This window comes from Triticum dicoccoides, chromosome 6B, assembly GCF_002162155.2.
Source record: "Triticum dicoccoides isolate Atlit2015 ecotype Zavitan chromosome 6B, WEW_v2.0, whole genome shotgun sequence".
Lineage (NCBI taxonomy): Eukaryota > Viridiplantae > Streptophyta > Magnoliopsida > Poales > Poaceae > Triticum > Triticum dicoccoides.
The window spans coordinates 187,083,527-187,110,007 of record NC_041391.1 but is presented as its reverse complement, the minus strand read 5'-3'; the positions used below and the strand labels follow the sequence as shown (position 1 = coordinate 187,110,007).

Genomic DNA, 26,481 nt, shown 5'->3' with positions numbered 1-26,481 from the left:
CCCAGACCCACCTGTTAGCAGCCAGGAGCTGAACAATCTTGGATTGTTCGCCATAGTGGATCTTGCTGGACAGTCGTGCCGACACACCCTCCATCCTCTTGCGAGTTGATGAGATCGAACGAACGCCGGTGAAGGTGGTGCAAGCCGGCGGCGATCTCGAACTGCCACCAGCAGGGTGTGTGCTCTGCCATTCAAAAGAAGTGGCACTACCGTGACTGCAGAGAATCGAGAAAAATAGAAACACGATGAGCCCGCAATAGTTGAAGCAAAACTCATATAGAGGATTGGATTCAAAGATCTGACACTTCTCCAAAAGGATGCACTTGTAATAACGATTGTCGGGCCTTTTTACCCCAGTGGATATGTCGTTGAGCACTTTCGGGCCACATTGAGGGCATGGGATCAAGGGGAGAAGATCCATCTTGCCAGCTTGGGATTTGAAGGAGAAAGAGGCTGACATGGATGCCGATGAAGGATTAGTGGGAGGAGAAGGGGATCCGGGGAGGGCAAAGTGTGTGCGGGTAGGTGAGATAAGGAATTAAATGAATTACGACATACAATTTGTGACCCCGCTCAGGCTGGATCATGATTCCGGTCCAGGAAAAATTGCCAACGGTGAGACCATACAAGATCATTTTTGGTCATATCAGTAATTGACAATGGACAAACGGCAGAGGCACTCTTCAATATTGATGCCACCAAACTAAATACATCACGCAATACAACTATGTGCACCAATACCGAGACCAACAACTTAGATAATGATACCATATGGTAGTATGATTGTAACACCCCAAAATTTTAAACCATGTTTTTATTAAGTAAAATTTTGTTAGAAATAAAATTTTGTAATTTCAAAACCTTTCTGTTTTTCTGTTTTTGAAAATCCTTCCCTCCATATAGAAACTTTTGAAAATATTATGGGTTTTGAAAGTTTTCCTGAACCCTTTCATTTGACTTTTAAAATCCAGTAGGAAATATTTACATAATAAATTTGTCCCAAAATAATTATTTTGTTAACATTTCAAACTCTAGAATGCCCCTGTTGCACTAAGACTATTTTAAATAATACTTTTAAAATTACACAAAAAAAATGAGAGGTCCTCTGATGCCTATAGATCACTTTTATGCAAAAACCCACCTTGGTCATTTGAAAAGTTTGAGCAAAACATCATTTTTCATTGCTCAAATAATTCTCAAACTTCTCCATATTATAGTCCTCCCAACAAACCTCCTAAGTTCAGGAGATCAATTCCAATAAGTCCATCAAATAGTTCCCTGGAGTTTTGGGTGAGAACTGAATTATCTCAAAACTTGCATTAGAAACTTGTTTCCCCTGCCAAACCAACCTTACCATAATCTCTATCATCCAAAGAGACCCCATCCTGCCAAGTTTCACTTACAGAAGAATTTTCTAAATAGACCTTGCATTCTGTCAAACACCTTTGTGTGCATGAAAGAAATTTTGCAACTTTCTAAACTGTATTGGAAACTTACTCATCTAGCTAAACCAGCATGTCCAATATCCTTACCATCTTTTTAATCATCACCCTGCAAATTTAAGCATTTGGTCGAGCACATGGTGTGCGTGCCCAGAGCGCCGCCAGAGCGCACGTATTGCAGCCGCTAGCCGCTAGCATTGAGCTGCTGCTGCCCTCCTGTTGCTTCCCTCGCTCCTCCTAGACCTCCTCTGGATCACCAGATCAACCCCACCGCTTGCCGACACCTCCCCTCGTCTCCTAGCTCTGGCCATGCACCATCCGCCGTTGTCCAACACGCCATCGTCTTGGACACGCCCCCGTCCAAGACGTGTGGCTCGTCTCAGAACCAGCCACCGAGCTCCTCCATCACTGCAATCCATCACCGTCCTCACCTACCACACCAATGTAACACCCCTATGTAATGAGCCACCGTAACCCTCTCTGTTTAAGCTAAATCATTTTGCTAAATACTGCTTGATCAATATCTCATTTCAAATTCCACTTTGAATTCAAATTCAAATCATAAGTGAAATAAAGAAATTCACAAACATGAAAAAAAAATGTTCAAAGTGTTGCAAATAATCAATGGATAAATGTCATGGTGGAACCAACATTTTCTAAAGTGGTTAAGTGCCCTAAATCAATTAAAAAAAGGGCCAAAACAATAATTTAAAATGCTTTTGAAAGAATAAAAATTTGCAAACTAATTTACTTAAGTGTCAAACTTTTTGTGGCAATGACTTAAGTAACAACACTGTTTATGGTGCTAGTATTATATTTTATAAAACTAATTTGTTATAAAAAGAAATAGAAAACATAACAATAAAAGTAAAACAAAATTTTGAAAAGAAAAAGGAAAAAGGGCCCCTGTGCCCCATGAGCCTTAGCCCACCACGGCATACCCAGGCAGGCCGGCTCACCTACTCTCCCTCCTCCCTCTATTCATCCGACCCGCATCGCTACAGGGGCGCGGTCGCCCCCGACCACCTCGCCGACGACACCCCAAGGGAATAAGGCGCCACGCCCGCCATGCCCCCCCCCTGGCGCCTCGAGCGCCTCCTCTGTCACCCCACCCGCTCTCCTCTCTTCCCCATCGCCCTCTCAGCCTCTCCCCCTCCTCAAATCCACCGGACCCGAGCACCATCTTGCCCTGGCCATGTCGTAGACGCGGCCACCGTCGACCCCATGCCCCACCATCACGTCCATAGGCTCCTACGTCCTCCACGCCGACGAGTTGGAGCCAGGGACCACTACAATGCCACCTCCGACCTTTCTTCCTCCTCGGGCCCTGCCGCCATCATCTTCAACTCCGACGCCCTTTGCAGCTACTAAGCGCCCCACCGGCCACCGTGTGCCACCCGGTGAGCCTTCGCATCCTTCTTTTCACCGCGGATCCATGCCCGTTGCCCTTCTCGCCGTAGGAGCCAAAGCTCGCTGTCGTTGCCTTGCTCCACCGTCGCAGCCGCAGCCGTCGCAGTCCTCATCTGAGAACAGCAGCATGCTCCTGGTACTCCCAGGAGCCCGGCAAGCCCATCCGCTCGTCCTCCTGAGCCCCCTAGCCACCTGCTCGACCTCACCCGAGCTCCGGCGGCTGTCATAGTCGATGCTGGCACCGTCTGCGAGACGCCCCCGGTCCGGCCACCGCCACGGTTCGACGCGGCTCGACGTCCGTGTCCTAACGCGCCACCACACGGGCCAAATGGCGCCCTGTAGCCGAATCTCGCAGCTAGCCCGAGCCCTCCGCCACGTTTTTGGTCATGACATATGGGCCACCCTGGGCCACTGACCAGTGGGTCCCAGGGGCCAGTTGACTGGGTTGACCCGGTCAACTATGCTGACTGGGCGGCCCCCAACCATTAATAAGTGGGGCCCACCCCCTAGTTAACTAAAAACTAAATAAAGTAATTAATTTAAACTAATGTTACACTAACTGGTGGGCCCAGTAACTTAATTAGCAATTTTAGATTAAAATAAAACCCTATTAAATATTACCGTCAATGATAGGTGGGTCCCTTGTCCAGTTTGACTAGTCAATTGTTGACTGGGCAGTTGACCGGCCCCACCTGTCAGCCTCTGTGTACATTGCTGGACACACTTCTGTGTACCCGTAGCAATTTAACCATTTATTTTTGAATTAATAATAATTTCAAAAAATGTTTAAATCTTTGAAAATCAAATAAAATAATCTATATGTCAGATGAAAATAATTTATATATGAAAGTTGCTCAGAAAAATATAACAAATCCAAATATAAAATTCGTTCATCTGTCACGTGCCTCTAGCATGATGAACATGGATCCTCCCCCTTCGATTCATTTGTCCGAAAAATGCCAACCATCGGGAAACCATTCCCAGATGTTTTCCCGCTTCGTCTGTATCGTGTAGCACTACGTTAGGTCACCACTAGCACTGCATATTGCCATGTCATGCATCGTGATGCATTTGTTTGCTTTATATTTATTGTTTCTTCCCCCTCTTCTCTTCGGTAGACCCCGAGACTGACGCTCCTCACGAGATCGACTACACTCCTCATGACCAGTCCTTCTCAGCAGAGCTTTCGGGCAAGCAAAACCCCCTTGATCATTCCTATATCGCCCATTCCATTCTCTCTCATGCCTGCATTAGATTTTCCTATTCTATTTCATTGCTCCTATTCTGATGCATAGCATGCTTTTGTAACCTGTTATTGTTACCTACCTGTTTATCCTATATGCTTAGTATAGGTTGGTTAGTGATCCACCAGTGACCCCTCACCTTGTCCCAGTTGCCCCTACTTTATCTTCGATGACTCGATCAACGTGATCGATGTCCAGAGCCAGACACATCACCTCACACCCCCTTAGTTGTACGACTCCGCAGAGTTACTATCGAGTGCCGAGGGTGATACCTCGTATGGCACTTCTGATAAGATCTCTATAGTGTAGCTAATCTCGGTCGTGGTCTACGGAGGGTGATTCCTCCTTCACCACTCTCGATAACGACTTTATCGTGCAACACCTCAAGTGTGGGCCATCGAGGGTGATTCCTCCAAGTTCACCTTGACGGTTACCTCAAGTGTGAACCATCGAGGGTGATTCCTGCAAGTTCACCTTTGACGGTTACATCAAGTGGAATCCATTGAGGGTGATTTCTTGGATTCCCCCTTGGTGTTACGGACACACGGTTACTTTGACTTTACCCTAGAACCATGATGAAGTCGGGTCGGTCCCGAGGGGTACTCGCGAGAGAAATGTGAAGTCGGGTTGACCGTGAGGGTACCCGCGAGTGATGTGGAGTTGAGTTGACCGGGAGGGTACCCGCGAGATAATTACGCGACATGGCCAGACATTCTTAGCCCTTGTCGTAAGTCCGTGAGATAGGGCGACGGGGCCATAGATCGTGGATCATTGATTGTCTCCGCGCGCTCCCAAGACACTAACGGGTTTGGATATTTGATCTGAGTAGGCCTCTGGCCTTTTCGCAAGTGCACCACCACGCGAGAATAAGTACGGACTCTCTGTGTCGTACGTTTCTTCCGAAAGCCTACGGACGTCACAGTTGAGTGGCACACACCCGGGTGGCCCACGTAAGCACCTTCTTTGTGTAAAGAGGTGGCCAGGATTGATCCCAGTCGTCCTTGCAACGCGCAAGATTGCAAAGGAAGATTGGCCATGACCCCTTCACATTTAGGATGTAGATCGGCGTGTGAACTCTTTGGGAAGCCTAGGTAGGACTACAGCGTGTTGATCAGCCGATGCCGGACATGACCCAAAAAAGTGTGCCCGGCCAAAGCTAATCGAGCGTGTTGGGTAAGTTAGTGCACCCCTGCAGAAAAGTTAATCTATTCGAATAGCCGTGTCCACGGTAACGGATGCTCGGGGTTGTATCCCGGTCTATACAACTAGAAGTGGATATTAGAGACATGAGATGGATTTGATGGCTTCGGGATTGCTTTCTCGTAGGGAGTCGAGGAAGAATCTCTGGGCGTGGATGCTACAACATACTTATTACTTATGTTATGATACTCTACTCTCTTATCTTGCTGCAAGATGCTAGTCTTTGATAGGATATGCCTTCCCCTCTATTCTGGCAATTCTATAGTATAGTCCACAGTATAGCTCTTTCCCATTGATACCGATGCATACTTCATATAGATCTAATGTAAGTCTTGCGAGTACTTCAGATGAGTACTCACGGTTGCTTTGCTACCTTTTCCCCCTACTTTCTTCTTTCTGGATGTTGCGATCAGATGATGGAACCTAGGAGCCAGCTGATCCTGTCGACGACTACTACTATCCCGACGGATCCTACTACTACATGGAGACCGTCGACGATCAGGAGTAGTTAGGAGGCTCCCAGGCAGGAGGCTCTCCTGCCTGATATATCTCCAACGTATTTATAATTTTTGGTTGTTCCATGTTATTAAAGTATCAATCTTGGATGTTTTATATACATTTATTAGCAATTTTATATTTTTTTGGTACTAACCTATTGACATAGTGCCCAGTGTCGGTTGCTGATTTTTGCTTGTTTTTTGCTTTGCAGAATATCAATACCAAACGAAGTCCAATTGCCACGAAACTTTTTGGAGATTTTTTTCTGGTGATAAGCGACCCTGGAAGCTTCTAGAGTGGACGAGAGAAGGCCCATGGGGCCCACTAGACACCAGGGCGCGCCAGGGGCCTCTAGCGCGTTCTAATGGGTAGTGGGGCCCACAGGAAGCTTCTTGACCTACCTCCGCCTCTATAAATACTCTAAAATCCCAAAAACCCTAGGGGAGTCGACGAAATACTTTTTCCACCACCGCAAGTTCCAGAACCGCGAGATCCAATCTAGAGGCCTTTTCCGGCACTTTGCCGGAGGGGGGCAACAATCACGGAGGGGTTCTTCATCATCCTTGCTGCCCCTCCGATGATGCGTGAGTAGTTTACCACACACCTACGGGTCCGTAGTTAGTAGCTAGATGGCTTCTTCTATCTTTTTAATTTTCAATACAATGTTCTTCTCGATGTTCTTGGAGATCTATTTGATGTAGCTCTTTTTTGCAGTGTGTTTGTTGGGATCCGATGAATTGTGAGTTTATGATCAGATCTATCCATGAATATTAATTGAATCTTCTCTGAACTATTTTATGCATGATTGTTATAACTTCATATTTCTTCTCCAATTTATTGGTTTGGTTTGGCCAACTAGATTGATTTATCTTGCCATGGAAAGAGGTGCTTTGTGATGGGTTCGATCTTGCGGTGCTTGTCTGTGTCAAAACCGGCGGATCTTGGGTAGGGGTCCCGAGCGATGATATTGAATAAATGGGGAACAAGAGACGAAGGAGACGATGTTTACCCAGGTCCGGGCCCTCTCAAAGAGGTAAAACCCTGCGTTATGCTTGATTATATTGAAGTGTATAGGATGATTACAGAGTCGATCTACCACGAGGTCAGATGAACTAAACCCTAGGTGAGTAGGATGATGATTCTTCTCCTAGCCTCCACGGACTAAATCCTCCGGTTTATATTGACACCGGCGGTACTAGGGTTACACATAATCGGTTACAAGAAAGAGATAAACATGTCGATTCTCCTATCTTGACTTGGAGGACACACCAAGGCTTCGAAGGTTTCCTGTCTGGACATGGAGCCGCCTTATAGTTCGACCTTCTAGTAGTTGTAGAGCGGCCCACCTGCCAGCCCATAAGAGATAGGTTGGCAGCCCGAGGATCCCTTAGTTCAGGACTCCCTCAGTAGCCCCCGAACTAGAGCATGCGCAAACGGGCCGGCGCAATTTGTAGGCTTTGAACAAAATACGAAAAATAAAATAGTAATTGTGGGGATCGAACTCCGGACCTCAGGCTGGATAATAGCGAGCCTAGCCACCAAGCTAGCGACCGCGAACGACCAAAAAGCAGCACTAAATTTAAAGTCCAATTACAATAGAAGTTCCTTTTTTCAACATTTATTTTAAGAAAATGTGAACAAAATCTATTCAAAAATTCGAACAAATGTTTAAAAGTTATAATTTTTTTAGAAATTCTAATAATAGCATGATATTTTGCAAAACATAAAATGAACAAAATTTTGAAAATTTTAAACAAAATTTTCAAAAAGGTGAATTTTTTAAATTGTGAAAACGAATTCGAATTCAGAGCAAGCCAAACGGGTCGGGCCGGCCCGCCCTGACCGTAAACGTGCCTGGCCCTGTGGCTCACGTGCTGCAGGCAGCAGCCCAAGCATGACACGAGAGATAATTGGGCCGGCCCGTGGCACGCTTAGGCGCGCCGACCCGTGTCAGTTTGATTTTTTTCCCAATGAAATACCTTCAAAAACGGGGAAAGGCCAAAAATATAAAAAATATGGTGAAGTATTGCAAAAAGATAAAAAATACACATTAGAGCACTACAAATGTACGCATGCACTACAAAATTATTGAACAAATTAGAGTACTAGGTATTTATATAGGACATATATATTTATTTATTTGAAAAAAAATAAATGGGTGGCGCCGTGCCGGCCCGCGTGCCCAGCTATAGGCCCAGGCATGCCCATGGCGTGCCGCGTGCCAGGCCTGGCCCATTTAGTCTGGGCCCTGTCGTTCCTGCCTGCTACCGGGCCGGCCAGTTAGCATGGCCCGTTTGACCAGCTATCCGGTGGAAACCAAAGTTACAACAAAAACTCCATATTAAATGTATTTAGAAGTTCAAAAAAATCAAAAAATAAAATACAAAGCGATGGCACATATTAGCAAATTTAGCCGAGGCCCATGTAGCAATTAGTCGCGAGGAGGCATTACCGGTACATATAGATGGAGATGGCACCACTGAAGGTGGCGGCGAGGCCCTTGTTGCTCCCTCTTGGAGGACGCCGAAAATCGAGGTGGCGGCCCTGGGTGGAGATGGCATTGCCGGGCTTGATCTGCTCGCAGCAACGGCGAGCAACACTGGCGTGGTGGCAAAGGGTAATGATATGGGCGAAGGCGGTTGGAGGTATAATGGTGTTGCGACAATATGGTATTGGTGCACGCGAGGCAGCGACACCGGCGGTTGGATAACCCTATATCCAGGGTTGTTTGGTTGGAGGCCTATCAGGCAGCTCCTTGGCAGGCACAGATCTCAGCCTCAGGCCTCCAAAATCGGACGTTTGGGATTCCTGCCTGACTCAGGCTGGTTTTTGTGGAAGCGAACCAAACAGCCCCCCTCTCTCTCATCAACATAGACAAAGGTGGTGTGGAAGTGTTTGCAAGCTTTTGTTGTTTTTCCCCCACAACAAGGGTGGGATTCGGGATCTCACATCATTGAGATCCAGATAGGAAGTCGTCAAACCGGTAGAATGGTTACCTCCAGGAACGACTTCAATTATAAAGATGTGCATGCTCCAGACAAAAACCCATGATCTCACCTCTCCGGATTTATCGGGCAATGTTGACGTGCGTGCGTTGTACCTATGTTAAAGATGTTGCCTCAAAACTCGGCTTCGGAGATGAGGATCTCATTTGAAACCTTTGGTTGGATCAGTCAATATTGATGTAGCACTTTTGTTTCGTTATTCCATCACATGTCATGTTCGTGCTGGGCTTGGATAGTTGTCGTCGGATCTTTTGTGGATGGTCACATATTTCTTATTGTTTACTTTTCTAGCTCACCTTTATAACTGTATCTAAGGCAAAACATGGTGACATTTAAAAAAAACATGACGACGTTGAGCATGCATCATCACAGTAACTAGACTTCATTCCCCACTACCGTATGTTGCATCTGACGGACAGAGAACCTTGACTCAACAACACCCTGTGCTGCCACATGAGTTTAGTGAGCTAGCACCCAAGGATATGTTGCAGATCCACTAGACGGGATGCCGCAGTGGCACACAATTGCTGGCAGAAAGCTCTCCGCCACATCTTCCGTCTTATAGGTCAAAGATGAGAGGCCTTTAGCTAGGGTTTTTGGGTAGTAGAAAGTACGTATGTGCTTTCATTAGCCTTCTGATTAGCCTCCCATGAATCAAAATCCTATCTTCAGATTCTTCACCCCATTCCTTTGATGTTTACCCTTTTCTTTGGGGGCACCTATGCATCAGTTACCCTTTTCTTCTTCCTCCGACCAACCACTTTTTAGGTAAGAAAGAACTCAGAGCACGATCTCTCCCTTGCCCGATTTCTCTCCGCTCTCCCCTAGCATGTTCCCCAACGGCAGGCGAGGTCCTGTTCAAACGCCGTGTCCAGCCATGTCGTCCCCTCCTTCGGCTCGGTAGCTATCTAATCCAAGTGGTAGCGAAAACGAAAAGGTAGCCTCATCCTCGCCTTTGCTGGCTAGCCACTTTATCCTCACCTCCGGCTAGGTCCTAGCTCGGTCTCGCCAGGAGCGCCACCGACTGCATCGCCCCCATCTCGACTGAATAATCCAAGTGTGTTTTGCAAGCAAGTGATATATTTACCTAATCAGTCCATTTAAAAAAAAAACCCTGATCAGATGTAACACCTTGCGGCCTTGCAGGATTTGAACCACCTAGGCATGTTGTGGCCGCCCGAGTGCAGCGGCGCACACGCTGGCCCTTCAGAAAGGCAGCAACAATGCCGTTTCCCCGGACAGCAACTCTAGAGACTATCTCTCCAAGCATCAATAATCATTCAAAGCTCTCATGTTTGAGACTGGAAATAATCCTTTGCTGCTATAGAACGATTAATAATTATATAAATACAACACAAACAGGTAAATTTGACTGTACGCCATACAAATGATAATGATAAATTTCCCTCAATTTCAAAACATCGAGGGAACAAACTTTAGAAGGTGCTACGAAGTCTTGCTGAGTTTCCATATGAAGATATGCCACAAGGTTTGAATTTAAATGTGGTGACTCAATCTTCAAGAACTGTTGACTGTTCTGTAACTGTATAACTTTCCTGTAGGAAAACTGTCATCTGCTTATGGCCTCTACCTTGCACATGTTCCCACGTCTCGACTAGTCCATTCACCTGCCAAAACAGAAGATCAACACAAGATGAGAAGAATTCACAGTCCCCATTCTGAACTGAATACTTGGATCAGTAATCATTAAAGATACTAAGAGCGTAAATACTTAGGTAGTTCGATGCGATGACACACGTTACGGTGGCATATAAAATATAGTTTTATCCTAGCTAATTTTTATAAACTAGCTAAAAGTATTATTTCGGGGGCAATGCCAGCAACACTAGCATAAATGATATTCTGTTACACGCACTAGCTTTTTCCTGATATAGCATGGGGGAAGGGGTTTGAAGAAGCAACTGAGATCCCCTGTGCAAATTTCTGCACATCTCCACTATATCTTTTACATATGCTTCCTGATATAGCATGGGCAAGGGGTTTATAACTTTATATATGCTTTTCTGTTAGAACATAAATAGTGACGGTGTGGTTGTAAAAGAACATATTTCCATTTGCCTGTGAAGGAAATGTGGTGTATCCCGGAACCCGTAAAAATAAGGGCACAAAGAAAGGACAAGTAAATACCATCAACCAGTTGAACGAGCAGGAGACTGGGATCAGTAAATCATTACACCCAGTTATGATTTCTCCGCAGACGTCGGGACCTATTTAAAAAATACTGGGTTAGCCAACAATTACTTCCATATTGAGAATGAAGGCCAACTTACCAAGCTGGTAGAACTTCTCAGGTTAAAAGAAATGGAAAACAAAATATCCAGCCCAATCTAAATAGGAAATTTGTTAACACCAAACATAATGACACGCAGTTCTATGCAGAGAAGGAAGGAATGAAAAAAATCATCCGCCAGAAGATCAATGATGTTGTGCAAGACGCGAACAGGTGAGCAACTGAGCATGGCTTTACAGAACATATATATTGGTTATAATAGTATACAAATAAAATTTTATCTCGAGACAAGATGTGAAGAAACTAAGACTCGGACTATTGGTTTCCAAAAAGAAAGAGCGGACTAAAACTCCATGAAATTAAGGCATCAACTATCTGTTTAGGAACTCCAGACTACATTATTCAAGCATCCAGAAAACCACAAGTAGTAAAAAAAGTTCACCTAAGCTTATTTGGAGAACCTTTCAAAGTAAATCGGTAACCTTCCTAAAAAATAACCATATCACCAATGAAACTTTATTGAAGCATCCGCAGATGAAATACTGGTGATGGTGAATGCTGGCTAGCTACTGCTTTTCATGAACATGTGAAATGTATTGCCAAGGAAAGCCTTTTGACAGCTGACTGTAAGACAGGAAAAAATATATATGATCCTTTCTTAGAATGCTACACCCTCTGTTCATTAATGCTCCCTCTGTATTAATTTAAACTGCCAAAGCGTCTTATATTAATGAACAGCGGTAGCACTTCATAGCATTATGCTTCAATTACATTACTATAATGTTCAATTTCCCAAACATGGCAGCACAAATACACAATACCAAAAATGAGTTTTTTTTACGTAATTAATTTAGCAGGTCCAGCATTAAATAGCAGATGGGGTAACTACAGAAAACACATTGGTGGCAGAAAATCACTGAAGCAGCAGGTATACAAGCTTTAGGAAAGAGGGATACTGAAAATTAGATTGGATGAACTCATTACCTTGTAGTTACATGATCTTCAACTACTTTATGTTCGTCTTCAGTGAACATGAACCACATGTCTTTTTTCTTCGTTCTATTTTCTTCATCGAATTCTGATATAACCATGGTATTGCTAGTCACTATATATTGCTAATGAGTAAAATGAAAACTAACCTCGTAATAGTTACAAACCTTGACGCATTATGCTTATATTGTAATTACCGAAAAAGGCTTTCGCCCCGCTTTATAAATAAAGCAAACCGCCACAAGACATACAACCACAACAGGTCCACACACACACACCACCCAAGTACCACAACAAAGTATTAAGGTTCTGCTGAGGGCACAGCTCAACAAGCCCAGAAGAAAGAGAAAAAACATAGCCTGCCCAGTGCAGGCGATCTAGTCAGGCTCCGGCGGAGGCGGCGGCGGCGGGGGCGACAGGCGGACGGCCATCGAGCGGAGATCGGCGATGAAGGCAGAGATGGCGTCCCGATCCAGGGGGCGGCTAAGCGGCCGCCAAAGCTGCAAGAAACCCGAGAATTTGTAGAGAGCATCAATAGCGCGACGAAGAGGAGTACGCTGGATCACTAGCTTATTGCGAACGGTCCAAAGCGTCCAGGCAAGGACCCCAACCTCGAGCCACCTAATGTGGCGAGAGGATGAAGGGGACAATTGGAGTTCAGCAAATAAGTCCGGGAAATTGGTGTGGCACCAACTCCCACCGACAATCTCGCGAAAGCAGCTCCAGAGGAACCGGGCGGAGACGCAGGCGAAGAAGATGTGGTTGGAGTCCTCGGGAACAGCACAGAGGGGGCAGATACCAGTGCCCGGGCCATTACGCTTGCGGACCTCCACACCGGACGGGATCCGTCCACGGATCCACTGCCACATGAAGATGCGAATCTTCAGGGGGACGGGGACGGACCACACCATCGATAGGGGGAGGGGAGCGGAGGAGGGGGCAATGGCCAAGTATAGCGATTTGGTAGAGAACTGGCCCGACGGCTCCAGGTGCCAGCGCACAAGATCCTGATCCCCATCCACCACCGGCTCATGCAGAGCAACGCAGTCAAGCAACTCACGCCAGGCGGTGGATTCCGCCGGCCCAAATGACCGACGGAAAGCGAGGCGCCCTAAGTCAAGAAGGGCCCTATCAACAGAGATCATGGGGACGACAGCGATAGAGAAGAGGGTGGGGAAGCGGGCTGCAAAGGGAGAGTCGCCGGCCCAGCGATCAAACCAGAAGAGCGTCGAGAGGCCGGACCCCACCGAGATAGAGGTACCAATGCGGAGCACCGGAAGAAGCTGGATGAGGGACTGCCAGAACTGAGAACCTCCCGATTTCTGGCAGAAGGCAAGGGGTTGACCACGCAGGTACTTATTCCGGATAATGTCCAGCCAGAGGCCACCATGACCCTGCGTGATACGCCAAAGCCACCGGGATAGAAGGGCAATATTCATCCGTTTAGAGCACATGATGCCCAATCCACCCTGCTCCTTGGGCTTGCAGATGTCAGGCCAGCTGACCATGTGATACTTCTGCTTGCCATGCTCGCCAGCCCAGAAGAATCGGGACTAGATTTTGGCGATCTCCTTATGGAGAGATTCATGGAGGCTGTAGAAACTCATAAGAAACAAGAGGAGGCTGGAGAGGGAGGAGTTGATAAGGATAGTCTGGGCCGCCTTGGAAAGCCACCTCCCCTGCCAGGGCTCGCATCTGGTCTGGAGCTTGGTCACGGAGGGGCGTAGGTCTGTGACAGAGAGGCGCGAGTCACTAATGGGCGTCCCAAGGTAGGTAGTGGGGAAAGAGCCCAAGCGGCAATTAAGTCTGTTGGCAATGGCCACAGACTCAGCGGGGGAATATCCCATCACCATAACATCGCTCTTATCAAAGTTGATCTTGAGGCCCGACATCTGTTGGAAGCAAAGAAGGAGGAACTTGAGGTTGGTGATGTCCATCTCCGAGCCTTCGACCATGATGATCGTGTCGTCAGCATACTGGAGGATGGAGATTCCCGAGCCCCCAGAGAGGTGGGGGGTAATACCTCGGATGTGGCCCGCGGCTTTAGCCTTATCGAGAATGGAGGCCAAAGCGCCCACGACCATATTGAAGAGGAACGGGGAGAAGGGGTCGCCTTGGCGCACCCCACATAGGGTAGGGAAGAAGGGACCGATCTCGCCGTTGATGCTTACCGCCGGGCGACCGCAAGAGACCATTTGCATGACTCTCGTGATCCACCGGTCGTCAAAGCCCTTCCGAAGAAGGACTTCCCTAAGGAAGGACCAGCTAACCGTATCATAGGCTTTGTGAAAATCGATCTTCAGAAAGACCGCCTTCAGGCGCTTGACCCGGACCTCATGAAGAACCTCATGAAGCACCAGGACACCATCCAGGATGTACCGACCCTTAATGAAGGCTGATTGGTTAGGGTGGGTAATCCGATCTGCAAGCAGGGTCACCCTATTGGCGTACCCCTTGGCCAGGATCCGGAAGATCACGTTAATGACCGTAATCGGGAAGAACTGGCGGATGTCAGTCGCCCCAGGGACCTTGGGGATGAGGGAGATGGTCCCGAAGTTGAGGCGGCCTAGGTCAATAGATCCCACGAAGAATTCATCAAAGATGGCCATGACCTCTGGTTTAATCACGTTCCAGAAGGTCTGGAAGAAAATGACCGGAAGACCATCCGGGCCCGGAGCAGAGGAGGAGTTCATACCCTTGATGGCCTCCCAGACCTCCTGCTCAGAGAAGGGGGCCGTCAGGGACGCGTTCTCTGCGTCAGAGACAAGTTGGGCGCCGGCCCAACAATCAGGGGCGAGGGAGATGCCGCTCCGAGGAGCGGGAGAGAAGAGGGAACGATAGAAGCCGTCGACATGGGAGCGGATGTCCCGGGGGTCCTGGAGGAGGGTTACCCCATCCCAAAGGCAGGGAATGGTGTTGCGTCTACGGCGCCCGTTGGCAATCGCCTGGAAGTAAGCCGTATTCGCGTCACCCTTCAGGACCCAACGCTGAGCGCCCCGAAGGCGCCAATAGGCTTCCTCATCGGTGTAAATCACGGAGAGCTGGTCTTCGAGGTCATAGCGGGAGAGTCACTCGTCCGGGGAGAGACCCACCGCGTCAGCCCGAAAGTCGAGGGCCTGGATCGCGGTGAGCAACGCCTTCTTACGCTCCCTGGCGTCACGGCCCAGGTTCGCCCCCCAGCCCTTCATAAATTGCCGGCCACGCTTCGCACAGAAGTGCCACGCGTCAATAGCAAAAGGGGGCGAGGGTGGGGGTGGGCCCGAGCCTCGATCCACCGAGCACAGACGGCGTCGGTAAACCCGGCCTGGGAAAGCCAGAAGGTCTCAAACTGAAACCGAGGGGGGATCGGCGGACGCTCGTCCGCGGAGGAGAGGAGCAAGGGGACGTGGTCGGAACCAATCCGGGTGATGGCGCGAAGAGAGGCTAGGGGGCATCGGAGGTCCCATTCCGGGGAAACTAGGACCCTGTCCAAGACGGACAGGGTCGGGGAGGCTTGTCGGTTGGTCCAAGTAAAACGGGCCCCAACCCGATCAATCTCCCGGAGGGCGAGGTCGGCAATGAAGTCGTTAAACATGTCCATCCGGGCAGAGCAAACATTGCCATTGTTCTTGTCCTCCGCAACGCGCAGCAGGTTGAAGTCGCCCCCGACAACCACGGGGAGGGAGGCGGTCGAGATTTTCCGGTGGAGCTCCTCCAAGAAGGAGGCCGACCTACTATGATCGGCCGGTCCATAGACAATGATGATCTCCCACTTGAAGTTGAGCAACCTCTCGAAAAGCTCCATGCTGACGAAGAATTCGCCCCTATCCATGCTGCCCACCTCAAAGGTGGCATCCTTCACACCTAAAAGGATGCCACCCGAGTGGCCCGCGCTCCCACTAGAAGGGAGCCAGTGCCACGCAAAGAGGTGAGAGCTCAGCCGGTCAAGCTCAGGGAGCGCAAAATCGCGACGCATGGTCTCTTGCACAGCCACGATGTCGATGTGCTCATCTCGCATGTATTCCACTAACTGGCGGCAGCGGCCATCATGGCCGAAGCCGCGGATGTTCCAGAAGAGGGCCCGCATTAAGGAGCCATTGGAGGGCTGCTTGACCCCAGAACACAGGAAGCGCTAAGCGCACGAAGGGCCGCCGTGCGGGAGCGGGTGCGTCCCCGAATCTCTGGCACGGCCACCGAGGGAGGAGGGGCCATCGGCTACGGCCGAGGCGGAGAGGAAGATCCCCCAGATGTAGAGGCGGCTGGGGGAACGAGGAGGGCCGCCCGGGCCTTCGCAAGTTTCCCATCGAGGACCTCACGGGCTCTGATGGCCACGATCTGGGCGAGAGGGGGGCCAACTTCCCCTCGGAAAATGATCGCGGAGTCGGAGGCCACTTTGGCGAGATGACCCAGCGGAACAGACTCAAGCGCAGAGAAAGAACAAGACGAAGCAGAGGGGGGAATGGAGGGCGTACCTGGCTCCAGGTTACGGGCGGCAGCGCGGAGCTCCGCCCGCTCAGGGATGGGCAGCGCCGGGCTGCCCTCAGGGTGGGCAGCGTCCAACCGAGCACTCCGGCGGGAGGCCACCACCGGGGAGGAGGCAGACCGACTGCGACGGGAGTAGGCGGCAGACCGGGGAGAGGGGGGCTGGGCCGCCAGAGGCGTGATGATCCGGGCCGCCCCCACCCCAGGAGACGACGGAGGGGAGGGCAGCAGTCCCGACCCAGCACAGTCGAGGAAGATCTGGGCCGGTGGTGATGGTGCGGCCAGAGGGGGAGGAGGCGCACTGGGTCCGGAGAGCAGGCCTCCGAGGGAGCCCGTGGAGACGACGGGGCCGGAGGAGCGTCAGGCTGCGGGGAGGAGACGGCGACGGGGGGAGGCGAAGCCGGAGTGGGGGGGACAACCACAGGAGGCGTCCCCCCACCCGCGGGCGCCGCCGAAGAGTCGGAGAGCAGGCCGCCGAGCAGGCCGACCGGGGCCAGCACAGGTGGCGGGGACGAGGTGGGGGAGCGCGGGGAGGAGGCCGGGCAGACCACCAGGCCCACACTGAAGATGTCGCTCCCCTCGGATGGCGACACGTCAGAGATCGGCGGGCCATCCACCGGGGGGGGCGAGAGGCGGCCTGGCGGCCCTTGCCCCCCGCAGACGGAGGGGAGGGGGCGAGGGGGATGGGGAGCGGGAGTCCTCGGACGCCCCCTCCTCATCCGAGCGGATAGAACGAGAGCGGTGGCGGCCGTGGTAGTCTCCGCCGGCCCCCGGGTTGTCACCAGGGGGGCCGACGTCGATAGCTACCCAGCTTCCAGTATTTTACTCCTTTGTCTTCCATAACAGAAGTGGTCCTATGAACACGTTTCAGTATCTCCAATTCTGGCACAATTGGAAAGTACAAGAAGAAAATTAATACAGAACAGCTATATACCTTTATTTTTCTGAACAAAGCTTGGACTTTTTAAACATCACATGACAAAACAGAAGGATAAGAAAGGCACCCTAACTCAAACGAGACTCAGACCTAAGTGGTGATGTACACGTCTACACCACCCACCAACTGAATTAGGCTAAATTTGGTTGTAGTAAAATAAACAACCAGTGTATGCTTGAAATGTTAAGAGAATAAAATGAACATTTTCAGTTAGCTCACGTTCTGGTAAACTACCCGGCCAGTCTAAGACTTCACATTATGCAAATTATGATCACAAAAATAAACAATAAGTTGCAAGTAGAGGATAAATTAGTTGAAAAAGAAAACCTTAGACACTCGGATTATGCTTATTTTGCATACTAAATGTTGTCAATGAAAGATTATGTGAGCTTCAAAGTAAAGGGTTCCTCATGGTAAACCTTATTACCTATAAATAGGGATTAATTACTTTAGTTCTGATTTAAGACCGACTTTTGTATCAAATTAAAGGAAAAATATCGTGATACCAAATTCTCAGTTTGAATTTTTGATGTGTATCTCATATTGACCACCCTTTAAGTAGGACAAGTTATGACGACTTAATCAATATTATTGCCCAGACCTGGCTTTAGGAGTATTTGCTGTAAACCTCAAGCAGCCCATGGTCCACACCTTCTTTAAGCTCTAACACCAATTGTACAACTTCATGCTAGCACCAGCTAGATTCACCATAGCAACGCTCTATTTAACCTAGACTAGATTCCAAGTGAATACTATTGTGTCCCGATGGGGAACACAGTAAGAACTGTGATAGATCGTAGGACAAGAAACGAGATGCAAAAAGATTATTCCATAGTGATATGGCAAAGACAAGGAGTGATATGGCACGGAGAACAAAGAGGAAGAAGTTTGGTAGGACAAAGAGTGTGTATAAAGGAGTTCATGCAACATTATTGGGCAGCCAAGGAAGATACTGGACTCAAATATAAGTGGACCAAACTAACTAAACGTATATGACCAAGTGTTGATTATATTGCTTCTCTTACATGCAACGTGCACCACATTTCTCCCACTAGCAAGACAACTTATCGTGGTGTTGTAATTCGCCAGCAACCAGGCTTGACCTCGGCAGAATGACTCGTCTTATCTGAGGCATAAGCCCTTTATAGTGGTGGTCCACCAACATTCAGTATGAGGCAGCAAATGTGAGTAATGTCCATAAGCTCAGGCAAATCTGACTTGAATGGCTGCATGATGAGCAACCCGGTGGTTAACAACAACGGTGATGCCAAAATAACAACAACATCGGCGACACGAGGAAATTCCCAATGATGTTGTGTGGCTATCTATGTTGATAAATGATAAGAACAACTTGGATCCTGCTGATGTTGGTAGCATGTCAATGTATGTCTAAGGGCCCAGTGATGCGTGTCGTGTTCTTCTCAACAGGCTCACATGAAGAACAAATCGATGTTTGTGGATTCCTAATGCATGCCAACGAATGTTGAGTTGTCAATGGTTACTTGTCACACATAATAAACAAGTTGCTCCGTTCACGCTTTGATAATTAAATTTTAGTGTGAGCTGAGTCATGGTCACAACAGTTGCGCATTGATAAGACAAAGACAATGGCTCTGATGACAAGTTGCCACATCCTCGTTGCTTGATCTTGGAAATTAAGTTGGCAATGCAAGACATAGCTTAGGGTGGCGATGATACGCGATCAAAGAGGAAAGGGGATTTGTAGAATAGAGAGGATGCGTAGGGATGACAACACCCACGGTAGAGATGAGACAAAAATTATTGCCTTGTGCCCCTAATATAGCAAGTCCAATCTTATAAGAATCGCACAAACATGGAACCTAATTTCATTGTAACTGATTGATAAGGTAGTAACTTACGATATAACCAAAAGAAGTGACCAAACCTAATAATTGATATTCGTATTAACTCCCCTTCAAAACGCATGCACTGATCACGATCTCCAGCCTTGGAAAGACAACACATTCTAATGTTGTAGTTTAGGAAAGCTATTAGTGATTGTCTCCATTGTCAGGTTTATCCAAACAAGCACATATGCTTACAAATGACTTCAACGGAGAGGTATATGTTTTCCCGTATGATGGATGAGCCATTTACCTGTGGTACACCATCTCATTTAATATGCCTTGGTGAATTGTGTTAAGCTTCATGCACTAGCCAACGCCTTGGTGAAAAGGGCTAGGCAATCCACATTCACACTAAAACAACCCCTCTCACGTGTGGTGCGGCATGTCAACACATGAATAGGCTCAGAGGCACAACTCAAGAGGCTTATACGTGGACACAGAGTGGGCAGCAGCAATTTTTGGATAAATTGCGAAAGCCAGGACTTGAAGTCAAGACCTTAGGCTCTGATACCATGTTAAGCTTCATGCACTAGCCAACGCAACCAAAAGTCCAAACTTATGGAAAGGGCTAGCTAGGCAATCCACATTTACACCATGTTAAGCTTCATGCACTAGCCAACACAGCAAAAAGTCCGAAATGATGGAAAGGGCTAGGAAATCCACAACACCCCCTCTCACGTGTGGCGCGGGATGTCAACACATGAATAGACTCAGAGATATAGCTCAAGCGGCCTATACGTGGATACAAGCCAGGACCTGAAATTGAGACCTTTGGCTCTAATACCATGTTAAGCTTCATGCACTAGCCAACAAAACCAAAAGTCTGAACTTATGGAAAGGGCTAGTTAGGCAATCCAGATTTACACCATGTTAAGCTTCATGTACTAGCCAACACAACCAAAAGTCCGAACTGATGGAAAGGCCTAGGCAATCCACATATACACTTCAACAAATTGAATGGCTATCCTCCGAAAACACTGATATCTCATAGAACTACAAAATCTCATATCACTTGTAAGTTCATCGGATTATAAAACTCCATGCCATGCCGATATGATATGCTAGTCTGATAACCAAGTGATGCACTTATTGTAAATAGCGGAGGGAAGCAATGGAATACTGCTCCTGAAATTAATTCTTAGTTGTAATATAGAGCAACCTTATTAGCTGACCTAGCATGTCGCTAGGATTAGCAAAAGCAAGACCATGACAGCATGCCCTTATACTAGTAGGGCCATTGTTGGCATCAAGTATTGCTTTTATGAGGCTTGCCGAATCTTCTATTCCTCCATGGTTCCACGCTATTGCAATAACCGACCGTAACAATTTAGCACACTCTAGGGTGGGGATATCATCTTGGCATTGACATAGCATCCGTGAGATCCAAAGCAAACACGAGGGTCATCATCCTAGTAAATTTTGCTAGGCGAATGCCTAGATGGTTTGGGTGACACCAAGACAATATGGATTTTGTCAAGAGTAATAAGAGCATTACATAAGGCAAAGAGCCTCTTAAGACAAGGGTTTCACACCTAAAGTATCAAAGGGGAAAAGGACCCTAGAGGGTGGAAGATATCCCATGAAGTAGCCATTGTTGGCTCTCTTTCTTGCCACCACCATAGGAAGAAGCGAGTCATGTTACTACGAGTCGTCCTGGGTATGCTTCTTCTTTGAGGCCCGTCCTTTCTTCTTCTCTCAACTCTTCTCAGACTCTCTGGTACTCTTCGACAATAATTCTTCACCATTGTCTCCATGTCTCTGCCTCTAGAATGCATTTTTGCCTTTCCTTCTCCATCCTCTACAACTTCCGCTCTCCACCCCTCCCCTTTGACATGCTTGGGTTAATATGGATTGCCATTTTGTGCTTACTATATATCCTAAATTTGTTGCCATATGAGGAATATTGAATTCACTATCACATGGATACCGTTCATCATGTGTATGTCCAACTAATCTTGCCTGTGTGCGTGTCTTAGGATCACCATGACTCTCGAATGTGCCATGAGGGATCTTTAGCTTAGTACATTCACCAAATGGTGATCTAAGTTTTCTAGCAGTGGTGGGCCAAAAATGGAAGTTGTCCAATGGTGAAAAGAGCAAGGCTTTCCACATCAAAATTGGTAGATTGGTGACACCTGTAGAACACTATGCGACATTCATATTTCCATTATCGTCATTGTACGCATCCTTTTCACAGTTGCTTGTATTTTGGCAAGATAAAAAACAATGGGCCCGATGGTCTGTAACGTCTTCTTCTCGCCGCAAGGATAATGCCAGGTTGTTGTTGCATCTCAAAAACCTTACTCCGCCCCTCAAGTTGGATAACTAGCTTACATTGACTTTGAATTAGTTGATTAATGCCCATGCAAGTACATACCTTAAAGTCATAGCCAATGGCTTTAATATGAACCTGCTACACCCCTCCCACAAGGAATGCAAGTATTTCGAGTAAGGGGGAGTAGAACCTTACAATCGGGTGCCATGATGAAGATATTCGCAACAAAGTGGAGGAGGAGAGAGAAAGAGGTGCCGAAAACGTCCTTCAAGTTGGTGCTCCCCAATAACGGTCTGCATTACTCGGTTTCAGTGGTGCAGCGTCTTCGATCCTTGCGGAAGGGGATAGGGTTCCCCTTGGCGCAGCGAAAGCCGAGGACTCACAGAATTTCTTTGCAGTCAGTTGCTCTGCTCCCTTGCCGCTCTTCGTGTCATCTCGATGCTTTGCTGCCTCCTTCGGCGATTGTCCCTGGTACCTTTCTAGCTCCTTTTGGTTGTGCGTGGACAACGGCGGGTTGCCGACAAGGTATATTCCGAGTGTAGGTGGTAGTTCTAGGGCTACTTCGCGCTGCGAGGCTGGCATCCTTCTAGCTCTTGGGTGAGCAACTCTGAATCCCGACAGAGCAGTGCCTTCCGTTCCAAGGCAAGGAAGTAGGGTCCCTCTGCAATGATAGAGATGGAAGGTGTTTTGCTTCCTCCAGTCCCAAGGTCCTACATGGAGCATAATTCCCCTATGATGGTCGGTTATGTCTTGCTTAGCTGCTCCGGCCATGATTTCTTCAATGCCAAGCGTGGAATGCTTCGTCTTTTGCAAGTTGTGTTCTCTGTTTTTCCTTTTCATAGGTGCTTGTAATGGCTGTAGTTGTGCATGCTCTCCATAAACGGGAACAGAAAGCACTAATAGTGGAAACAAGTTAGCCAACAGATATCAGTCATGATTTACTTGACTCAAAGGTTGGTCAAGTTCCATTTTAAGACGAGTCTTAAAAAAACTTACATCCCATTGTTACAATATCATGGAGTACATATGTATAAATTAAGGTATCGACATATTACCATATGTTTCCTTTTGTGGTATCCTTTACTATCCATATCCATAAACCCTATTGTGGTACCAGTATCAGTTCCGCTCTTCAATTAATTTCACATGTATTAGTTAGTGCAAAATAACCTAGAATATCTTAAGCCTATATACTAATTACTTAATTAGTATATCATTTCATGTCTCTACGCTAATCCAAGAAAAAGGTTAAATATTAAATCCTAATTACACGGTTAGTTATGTGACATATAATATAAGGCTAAGGCTGAAAAGACTTAACACCTATTCACCCGGAAAAAAAGAGGTTATCTTCTCTTGGATGGTTATGTCCACGTGTATTTGAAGCCACTGCCATCTTTTAAAGATTTTGCCTCATATTCTGTGGGACAAGGGGACACAATTCTTTTCTGTCAGGATAAACGGTCTGACTTGCTGTTGCTTCAGAAATTCCTTGAGTTACATTATTTTGCTAGAAATGAAAAAGAATCTTGCAAAATTTTAGTGCAAGAAGGGATTGGGCTGATAACTTTCATATGTCTTTGTCTAATCAAGCATATAATCATAAGTCCCAAGTATAATCCCACTGGTTGATCAGAATAGTAAGGACAGATGGCAATGCAATGGAATTACTGACAAATTCTCCTTTATGAAAATGTATACACCTGATGGGAGATTTTGAGGCTCTAAAAGTTTTCAAATTAATCTAGAAGATTGTTTGTAGACTCAAGCATAAGATTTTTTCTGGTTAGCTATGCATAATAGAATTAGCACAAGATCCTTGCTGAAACGAAAAGGTTTCATGATGACTGATCACTCTTGTCCTATATGTAATCATCAATGTGAAGAAACATGTATGCATCTGTTTTGGGATTGCAATTTTGCTCAAAGTTGCTGGAACACTCTCATTCCTGGAAGAAAAGTAGGTACTTCTGGTTATGAAGATACATTGTTGGCTCTTGAGGATCTACCAAATGCTATTAATATGGAGATTGTCCTGGGATGCTGGAACATCTGGCTTCAGAGAAATGGAAGATATTCAGAAACTCCAGTCCAGCCATTCAGAATTTGGAGATATGCCCTTAAAGATGATTTGATTCTACTTTTGTTTCTAGGAGTGGTCCTCGGTAAACTTCTAGTACTATGATCATGATACCTAGAGCTGGGACTGGACAACTCTCTTTTATCAGTAGGCCTTTTGTAGTTTCCTTTCATTTTGCTCCCCCTATTTGTAACATACTCCCTCCGTCCTACATTAGTGCCAAAAAGCGTCTTACATTATGGGACGGAGGGAGTACTGTTTATATTAATGAAAATTATCGTAGATCGATTGTTCTACGGTCCAGGGTTTCAAAAGAATGTCCACATGCATAACACAATTGGGTTGGACTACTCAAACAATATGTTTATATAATACTTGCATTTATTTTTTCAATTTGTTAACCTATAGTCAGTACGCATTCATGGATGGTAGGCAAACAATTTGATGTTAGTGAAAGTTAGACACTCCCTCCAGTCTTAATGTTGACCATTTCTTCTACTGCTCCCTCCGGTCTTTAAGAAGATAGTGTTTTGAACGCTAGCACAATTACCACAATAGTACATATAATATTAGTTTCTATTTTTTTACAACTCCAAAACCTAATAAAATTGTTATATTGTGCTAGTATCTTTTACACAAATCTATATATATGGTTTTCTCACACTCAATCGAAACATTTTAGAAGATATTGGTGGCTAAAGTTTTAAAAGTTCTAAAACAGCTATGCCCAAAAAGTTATGTTTTTGTGGACTATGGGGAGTAATAAAACCTAATAAAGTACTTATATTACAAAGATATTTTCTAGAAAAAAATATATAGGTGCAGAATGGTATAATATAGACGACGTGAAATAATATAATAAACAAAAGTGAAAGATATCAAACAGATTGATAACTGCACAGATGAAGAAAGCTAAACAAATTGAGCGCAGGAAATGAAGATATATCAAGCCATACTGTCACAGACCATTCTGGGCAGCCTGCTTGACTTCTTCTGCTTCCTTTATTTGAGAAAGGATATCATTAGCTTCCTCATTGTTAGCAGTATCTCCTCCTTGGATTGTTTTAGTCATGTCATCGTATCTTCTTTTTAGCTCCTTTTGCTATGAAACAAGACAAAAAACGATGATCATTAATGTCAACCAAGCGACTTGACCACACAAAAAAAGGAACTTCCCAAGATAAGTACCTTTCTGGTTGCAGCTTTGATTTCTTGTGTGGCCACACATTTTCTATCTTTATTGTCAATGCAGGTCCTCAACTTTCTGAACGAAGTTACAAGATAATTAATATGACAGTAGTGAAGTGAACTATTCCAGCAAATATGGTAGCTTGTACTTACTCAGAAGACAATGCCTCATCACACAGACAATTCAGAACCTCCAGCTTACAAGAAGGGTTCAGACTTCTATATCCTGATACCCCCTGATTTAAGCACCGAAGGGTGAAATCTTCTGCATGGAATGTCAAAGAGATGTACTCGCCTACTTTCCTTATCCATTCATCTCCATGTCTTGGATACTTATCAGAACGGCTAAGAAAAAAATAACCTCATTTACTCATTTATTAACTGCATGGGCAAAATGACAAGGGAATAGCAGTTTGTGAGTATACTTACTTGAGTTTGCCATTTTCTATGACAGACAGAAGATTTATGTGAACGTCAGCAACAACTGAAGACACCTCTTTGTGTTGAGTTAAGTGTCTGAGAGTTTCTTCTGGTTGCCCCTTCCCTATTTTGCAGATCTGCTTAAATCATTGGATACATTATTCTATTTATAATACAGAAGAAAAGGTCTCTTAAAGCAAGCAGGCAGCTAAGAACAGTTAAACATTTTCATTATGGACACATATAACAAGTTTGGTGCCAGATTATAAAATAAACTGCAAATAAACTTTCTTTAGATTATAAATTGAGAAATCATAAACAATATGCCCCTCAAGTTGATGGTCTATTTTGTGTTAACAAGACAGAAGCAATAAGAAAACAATAGATTTTTTTTTAGTTCGGCAACATTCTCAGACAACCTAACTGACCATAACTAGCTAACGCAAGCCAAATTTAGAAATGAGTACTAGATGCATCAATGATCCAATTCACACGAAATGATAAATAAAATATACCACTATTTGCTTTCTGTAATTACCTTGCCAAATGAGCGGCAGAACTCCAGAAATTGAATAGCAGCACCAACATCTTCATACTGCAGCTTCATACCTGCAATGCAAGTCACGAGAGTACCCCTGGGTACAACTATTTCATCCTTGAGAGCATCATTGCTCTTAGTTCGTACCAGGTTGACCTTCGGCCTCTTGGCAGCACGGACCATTCGCCCCGTCGGCGCCTCCCCTTTCCTAGTTCTGCCAAATAAAACCAGATAAAGAGATCTATCAACTAGAACAAAAATCTAAAATCCCTCATGGCAAGCATCAGCCTCAGATTGCTTACTTGCACCTACTGCAGTTGCAGTCATTCCTGCATTTGGGGCATTCCCAGGCCTCCTTCTTCAACACCTCATCCGCAATCAAAGGGTACCTGTTAAACAAAGAGAGCATCAACAAACAAACCCAAACAGAATTGCCTACCACAGGCTCTAAGCAAAAAAGCAGAGAGGAAATTATTTTACCTGTTACATATGCAACTCTTGCAGTATCTGAGAGGGCACTTGCCCCTCTTATTGGACCCCTTGCAATCTGCCGTGACCCCTGTTTTCCTCTGACGGCACTGAGGAATAGCAAAACAGAAAGAAAAAAATGAAACGAAAGACCATTTCACTTTTTACAGAAACAGTAGGACTCTGCTGCATACTTTCTATAGATT

At 46.3% G+C, this 26,481-nt stretch overlaps 1 protein-coding gene and 1 long non-coding RNA gene across 2 annotated transcripts; both read right to left on the bottom strand.

Moving 5' to 3' along the window:
- Nucleotides 1-10,290: 10,290 nt before the first annotated feature.
- Nucleotides 10,291-12,114, bottom strand: LOC119322368. The gene is made up of 3 exons (XR_005155568.1): nt 12,035-12,114; nt 10,948-11,027; nt 10,291-10,427 (listed from the first exon to the last, which is right to left on the bottom strand). It is a non-coding gene; the product is annotated as an uncharacterized LOC119322368 (long non-coding RNA).
- A 12,505-nt stretch (nt 12,115-24,619) lies between these two features.
- On the bottom strand, nt 24,620-26,189 carry LOC119321027. The gene is made up of 6 exons (XM_037594883.1): nt 26,110-26,189; nt 25,808-26,021; nt 25,279-25,406; nt 25,003-25,194; nt 24,850-24,925; nt 24,620-24,763 (listed from the first exon to the last, which is right to left on the bottom strand). The coding sequence occupies exons 2-6, from the start codon at nt 25,988-25,990 to the stop codon at nt 24,620-24,622; spliced, it is 723 nt and encodes a 240-aa protein (XP_037450780.1). The 5' UTR covers nt 25,991-26,021; nt 26,110-26,189.
- Nucleotides 26,190-26,481: the final 292 nt, after the last annotated feature.

Bases quoted from the DNA above. Each gene is read 5' to 3' on its own strand.
- LOC119321027 (XM_037594883.1), bottom strand. From the start codon at position 25,990: ATGGTCCGTGCTGCCAAGAGGCCGAAGGTCAACCTGGTACGAACTAAG. The intron at 25,195-25,278 runs GTAAGTATACTC...TTTTTTTCTTAG, and splicing joins ATAGAAAATGGCAAACTCAA to CCGTTCTGATAAGTATCCAA. The intron at 24,926-25,002 runs GTAAGTACAAGC...AACTTCGTTCAG, and splicing joins GATGAGGCATTGTCTTCTGA to AAAGTTGAGGACCTGCATTG.